Source organism: Caretta caretta, chromosome 11 (assembly GCF_965140235.1).
Source record: "Caretta caretta isolate rCarCar2 chromosome 11, rCarCar1.hap1, whole genome shotgun sequence".
In the NCBI taxonomy this organism is placed as follows: domain Eukaryota; kingdom Metazoa; phylum Chordata; order Testudines; family Cheloniidae; genus Caretta; species Caretta caretta.
This window is the reverse complement of record NC_134216.1, coordinates 77,057,193-77,064,058: the sequence shown is the minus strand read 5'-3', so window position 1 is coordinate 77,064,058 and position 6,866 is coordinate 77,057,193. Positions and strand designations below refer to the sequence as shown.

The following is a 6,866-nucleotide window of genomic DNA, read 5'->3' as shown; positions in this document are numbered from 1 at the left end:
TGCAGACCAGGGCAGGATTGTTACCTGTCGTCAGATCCCTAGTTATTCCGTGGCTGAGGAATTGGTGAAAAAATACACTCATTCTTCTGGAGCTGTGCAGCAGAGGTAAATCTCTGAAGACAGAAATTTCCAGCCCTTATTGTTGCAAAAAAGACAGAAAATCATCCACACATGACCAGAGCATAAATGCAGTGCATCCTGCCTGAGTCTGCAGACAGCCGGCAATAATAGCTCTGAGAGGGGTGAGTGCCTCTTTTCATCTCAATATGTTGTAAACTCTGAATCCTGCTGGTTATTGCTGGTCACTTTGCAGAGTCATCCATCTGAGGTGTTTAGAACACAATCCCCATGTCCCTAGGGGCCGTGAAACCCAACTTGGACCCTAGCCAGAGGTCAAAACTCCGGCTTTCCTCGGCATCTTCTGCAATGCAGTTCTGCACTGCCCAGAGACAAATCTGTGTCACATGGGAGAGCAAATTGAAGAGCAGCATGAAAGAAATTGAATTTCTTGCCCAATTCAGTTACCAGAGGAATACAGTGTTGGTTTTCATATTTCTTTGAGTGTTTGATTTGTAAACCTTTCAGGTTTGAATTCCTTGGAACAGCCACAGTGCTTTCCAGGGGCTGTGCTCACAAGCTGTAGAAACTCGGCAGCCACGGCACAGAATTTCAGTCAAGCTTCCTGAAGACCTTGCTTCCAGGCCATTTGCTCTTGATTTGTCCAACCTAGCTCTCAGTGTCCCCAGGGCTTGACCACCATGTCCGAGCTTCCTCACCAAACTTGGAAGTCAAATGACTGGAAGTCTTTTGGATCCGTCTGCAGTCTTCCTCTGCAGATGCCTGCGGGCACCAGCAGGACTTAGATCAGCAAGAATGGAGAGAAGAGAGGAGAGGGATTTCAATACTAGTTTCCTTCCATCTCTGTCACGCTGGGCAGTACAATCTCCCCTTCCAAGCTCCTGAATCCTCTCCTATCAGGGCATGTTCTGATTCAGTGTCTGACCCCATCCACCACATTGCAGTAGGATTGAGGTGCTTTGAGACACTTGGCCAAACGCTGGGTCTCAGTTACACCCCCAAATAGCCAGAGTAACTCCAATGAGGTCAGGCAAGTTCCTCCGCACTGACCCTAGCAGAACAGAGCAGAATTTTGCAGTCTGCAGTGTGCTGGTCACTCTGTGGTCAGTTCATGGGCACTGTTTGGAAGCAGTGGTGCTGGCTTCAGGAACAATAACCCATTAGGGGAAAGGAATAAATACAACGTTCTCTGAAGGGACTTGCCCAGCCTCAGCCTCCCCACACCGATCGGTGTCTCCACTGAGAGACGTCTTTTCTGCCCACATTGCAAGCCTCTCCCTGGGGAGGGCGAGAGGTGGCCAGGCAGGGAAGGTCTGACTTCTATTTCTGACTCTGCAGATGTGCCCTTGAGCTGTGGAAGGCCTTGGGTGAAGAACCCCAGCTCACCAGGGAGGTGCTGCGGCAGCTGCTGGACAAGCTCCAGCAGAGACGCCGGGAGGAGAAGAGCGGCTATGTGTCCCTGGCTGTAAGTGAGATTTGAGATGTCACTTTGTGAACCCACCACGGCAGGGAGGATGGTGCATCTTTGTGTGTGTGTGTGTGTCTGTGTGTGAGCTTCACCCCTTCTGAGCTTCAGGCCACAGCTCCACTACACAGCTCAGCTGACCTAACCTCCCTGGCTCACAGCCGCCACAGCAAGCCCATCCCTTGGGTGGGGCTGCACTTTGCTGCTTGTGTCAGCCAGGGCCGGCTCCGGGGGCCAGCAAAGGAAGCAGGGGCCTGGGGCAGCCAATAGAAAGTTGGGGCGGCACGTCCGGGTCTTCGGCGGTAATTCGGCAGTGGGTCCTTCATTCCCTCTCTTCCTCTTCAGCGCCACTTCGGGGGCAGCTCAATCGGGTTTTTCTTTTCTTTCCCTTCTCCGCTTGGGGCCGCCAAAATGCTGGAGCCATCCCTGGTGCCAGCAGCGCACGTCCTCACCAGAAGCGCTTGTCGCGATTCCTCGGTCAGGGTGGGGCATTGCGGGAAGGCTCCTGAGGGTCAGTTGACGTAAACGACGCGGTTTCCATGCCGACACTGCATCGACCAAACTGCATTGACTTGGACTCTCCGCCCCTTGTGGACGTGGAGTTATGAACTTGGCCCCCAGGGGCAGTTCTGCCAATGGGAAGGAAATTCCATAGTTAGGGTGATGCTGGGTGAGTGGCCTTGTGTTGACCTAACTCTGTCGTGTAGACCAGACCTTCGTGTGTCCTGGCCACCTCCAATCAAACCAAAGAGGTGTAAATAAAGTTTCCCCCAGGTAAAAGTTACAGATCTTAAGTGGTTTCTCTGCTGGCACCCTGGCTCCGTCGTCTTCTGCTTTAGATGGCCCTTTAGTGAGCAGGTGCAGTTTGGGTGTCTCTTGGAAGTATCCAGGTTTCTGGCTTTGTAAACTGTGACTAGAAATCTTCCCAGCATGGGATCTTGAGATGTCCAGTACGTTTGACTGGGCCAGAAACACTGGGCCTATGAGAACGCATCTCCTCAGGATGGTTCAGCCCATCCAGTCACAGCTGGAAAGCCAAAGCGCAGGGTCTGCACCATTAAGAGAAATAATGGGGAATAACGTCACCCAGACTCTTCTGATCTTTCCATAGGGTTCCATCCTGCTTCCGTTCCAGCAATGGGGGAAGGTTCAGGAGCTTCCAAATGTCTCCTCCCCTCTCAGGAGCCAATCCTCTTTTGTAACACGCTGGAGAGGAAATGAGACATGACAAAAGGACAGTCGCAAATGGCAATGGGGGCAGGGGGCAGATTGGGATAGTTGAGTGAAATTCTTTCCCCCCTTCAGGCAATGAAGACCATTTATGAGGTCCTTTTCCTATGGGGATACCGAGAAGCCATCCTGGAAATGTATCCCCAGCTGCTCATCCTCTGCGTTAGGCAAGTGCAGTATGTGATGGATCTGCACTTGCCAGGGACCTACATGGCCAGCGAGACATCCAGCCCCGAGGAGGGATCCAGCTGCCTCAGCCCCCTAAGGTAATGACTGAAAGGAAAAGGAAGAACAGATTTGTTCTGCTAAACACCTGGGGTCCGTTCATGGCCATCGGTGGTTCGGGTGCTGTCGTTAGCCCAGGCTCAGTTGGGTGCAGGTCTCTCTTGAGGGAAAAGGGTTGAGAGCCGTGTGTTCTTGTGAGTCACACTCGCTCATCTGACGCCGTCCACAGGCCAGCTGCTTTCCCCACACACTCAGGCAGCAGTCATGTTTGTGCATCCATCCACCTGTGCCACCCGCCAAAGGGTCAGTGCTTTCATCAGTGCCTGCTGAGCAAATCTGTGGGCCTCCGTCCCTGAACGCGGACAGAACCACACCGGCAGCACATGGGGCCAGGCCCTGCAGGATCTCAGCCTCACAGGCAGGCAGGAGGAAGAGGGACCCGTTCATCTGGTTCTGTGGGCACAGTGAGGGGCTTCCATCTACACGGGAAAACCAGAGCGCCGGAAGACACCTCAGGTGGTGTAAACTGACATCGCTTTGCTCGCTTACACCAACTAAGGACCCGACCCCACATGCCCGCTTGAGTCCTGTTACCTGTCACAGTAAAGAGTCAAGTATTCAGCTATAGGGAGTGATGACACCAATCATCTTAAGAAGCTACAGTGTCACTAATTGGTTAGAAACTCAACGAAACTGCAGTGTAGACAGGGCCCATTGGGCAGGGAAGCACCATGATATCACACTGGATCTATCCTCGGGGAGGCTAGCTACTGCTGACCATGCTGTGTTTCTCAGGGCTTGTGCAGATTTGCCATGCCTGGGGCTGATCTCGTTGCCTGAGACTGGTATTTTTTTCTCTTTAGCACGTCAGTGGAGGCTGTGAAGACTCTTTTCTCCATGCCCGGCTACTGGAAGGAATTTGCCATCATCCAGTTTCAGCAGGGTTGGGACACAATAGCCTCCCGATATTACTACTCACAGGGTGTTGGCCTGATTGCAAGGTAGGAGCCCAAAGTTTCCTCCTCACTGGGTCTCTCTTGGGAATGGGATTTCCGTGTGAAATATTCCTCTGTTCCAGGCTGCCAGCTCAGCCCAGCAACTGGAGAGGAACTCTCTCTCCCCCTTGAAAATCACAAGGGACTTTCTGTTCCATGTTCCAGAGCCATGATCGAGTGTGAGAACCCTCAGCTCCCTGCAGTTTTCAGAGAGGCAATCACCATCGTCCAGAGTGAGAGGGAGGAGGAGCAGAGAACAATTGCCATGGCTTTCTGTATTGAGGTGAGATACATGAGTTGATAGGCACAAGGGGGCTTTCTGGAGAGCAGCTCAGGCCAGTAAGCTCTGGGGCACATTGTCAGCAGCTCAGCAGCCTTACCGCCAGCTAGCTCCTCTCTGCACAAGGATGGTTGTGGGGCATGGCAAAGAGAGGGAGGGAGAGACAGGGTGAGATTGCTCCTGGCTGGATGTGCCTCGATGGGATTATGGGACAAGAGGAGAGGTTTCCCCAGTGCCCCAAGACCATGCTTCTCTCCTCACCTTTTCCTGAGGTTGTGCTTTTCTTCTGTCCCAGGGGTCTCTACATGGCGCTCAATGAGGCCTGGAGACGCCCCTTTCCCTGGGGGTTGATTTGTGAGCTGTGCATGAGTCCAACTTTTGGGAATGAACCAACTGAAACAGCAGCAACTGGCTCCCTACGCACCAGAGACTTTGGGTGGGAGTAAGCGGCCCTTTGGTAAAGACGACTGTCCAGGGAAGAGACCCCCCAGGAAGACCTCTGTTCCTCAACCTGATGTTGATTTGGCTCTTTGCAGTTTCTCCAGAGTCCTTCCATTGACACAGTACTGACAAAATCAGAGCTCCGGGCGCAGCTCATGGAATGGACCAAGGACACAAATCCCGTCATATGTAAGCTCAGTCTGCGAGGCCTTGGCAGTATTGTGTTCCAGCCAGAAAAGGTAAGAGGCGTGGATTGCCCAGGGGACCAAGGAAGCCGATGTCTCTCAAATAGCTCGGAAACGAGAGCCAGATCCCCACATAAACCTTGTTGTTTAACACACAGCCATCAAATGGTGGAGGTGCTTTCCTGAGCAAATCAAGGCATGACGTGCTCCCTGCTCCCATGAGCGGAGCCCTGATTGCAGATGGGATGCAATGGGGGAGGTGGGGTGAGCAACGACAAAGGTTACAGTGAGCAGCTGGCACAGAGTGACAGGAGAACGACTTTCTGCCCCGTTGGGGGGCTCTGCCATCCGTGGTTTCTCCTAGGCGGGAGTGGTCCAGCATGTGCTCCAGGCTGTCAGCCCGGAAAGTAATGAGTTGCCTTCTTCATTCCTACAGGTGAGATGGTTACAGGCCCAGCTGCCAGGAACCGTGGCCAGGTTTTGTGACCGGGATGGAGGGTGTGTCAAGGAGGCCATGCACAAAGCTGGAGACATCATCTACCTCCTCAAGAGGGAGGGGCTTGGCTCCATCTCCCAGGACATTGCAGTCAGCCTTCGCCCCTTCATTGATGACGTAAGGCTTGGAACCCCAGGAGAAGCCCGTTCCCCCCCTCCACCTGTCTCTGATGCCCTTGTCTCTCTCTCCCCATCTCCTTGGCTCCCGCCCCTCAAGCCTGCCATGGAGCCTCCAAGGAGCGCCCCTGCCATGGGTGGGGAATCTCCTGCTGAGCCACCTCCCTGTCAGAGCTCTTCTCGCCAAAGCTCAGTCTCAGCGCCATGCTCCCAGCCCCTGCTGCAGCCTGGCCTGGGGGAGAGGGGGCATGGCCCTGGGCAGATGACCAGCTGTCTGGAGAACACAGGCCCCCAAAGAGGTGGAGATTCTCAGCAGGAAAGAGGTGGGTCGGGAATGGCCCGGCTCTCGGGGGCACCGAAGAGCAAAAGAAATGCTGTGTTTTGTAGCAGCGAATCCCTGCAAGGCTCCAGCAGCGGCTTCTCCCCTTCCCCAGACCAGTCTCCAGCAGACTTCTCTCCCTCTCCCCAAATCTTCTCGGGTTCTGGGATTCTGGGCTCTCCAGACAGAAACTGCCTCTGGGACACCCTAGGGCTGCGCTGTCCTGCACAGGGTCTCAGGCCCTGCACAAGATGTCTATGGCGCTGGCCTGGTGTCCGCCCTGCTCCCCCCACCCAAGTCAGTTCACATGGGGGAACCGGAGCAGCGGGCGGATTATGACTCTGTCGCGTTCTGCTCTGATACTGCCTAGCTTTAACCGGGCGTCCCCACCCCCTGTGTGTCATTGCCAGGAGAGGGGCAGTGTGCGCTCAGCTGCCATTTCACTGCTTGGCAACGTAGTGAGCAGGGTGCAGGACCCGGACAAAGCCCTCGTGCAGCAGGAAATCATCCACTGCTTGCTCCCGCTGCTGCTGCATCTTGCAGACCAGGAGGAGAGTGTGACACTGGTAAGTGCCACGGACATTATTTCCTTCAGAGCAAAGAGCCAGAATCCCCTGGGGCCCCCACTCCAGTCATCGCCAGAGCCCCTTGCCCAAGCAGAATCTTCTCCTCCCTGCTTCACTCCATGCTGGAGCCTCGTGCCTCATCCATCCTCACAGCACACAGCACAAGGGGTGGAGAAGGTCCAGTGTCCCCCACACTATCCCTCTCTCAGTGAGAACCCTCTTGGTCTCCCCTTCTCTTGCAGCGATGTAAACTGACGCTCTTCCGCTGCGCAGTGTTTCTCGGCTGGGCTCATTTGAAGAGGCTGTTCCGCAGCATGGCCTGGGATGGCTCCTCACAGCTCTTGAAGAGTGTCGGGAAGTGCGTGGTAGGTGAATTCCTTGTGCCTTGAGAGGGGTGAATGGGGACTTGAGAGAGACCTTTCTAACCCCACAGCCTGAGGACCCATCCGCTTCGGTCGGGTTGCAAGACG

The 6,866-nt window shown here is 54.5% G+C and overlaps 1 protein-coding gene across 1 annotated transcript; it reads left to right on the top strand.

The window, feature by feature from the left end:
* The first annotated feature begins 3,865 nt into the window (after window positions 1-3,865).
* On the top strand, window positions 3,866-6,200 carry LOC142068499 (maestro heat-like repeat family member 5). The gene is made up of 5 exons (XM_075117645.1): window positions 3,866-3,999; window positions 4,159-4,276; window positions 4,810-4,953; window positions 5,336-5,512; window positions 6,129-6,200. The coding sequence occupies exons 1-5, from the start codon at window positions 3,896-3,898 to the stop codon at window positions 6,198-6,200; spliced, it is 615 nt and encodes a 204-aa protein (XP_074973746.1). The 5' UTR covers window positions 3,866-3,895.
* The last annotated feature ends 666 nt before the right edge of the window (window positions 6,201-6,866 follow it).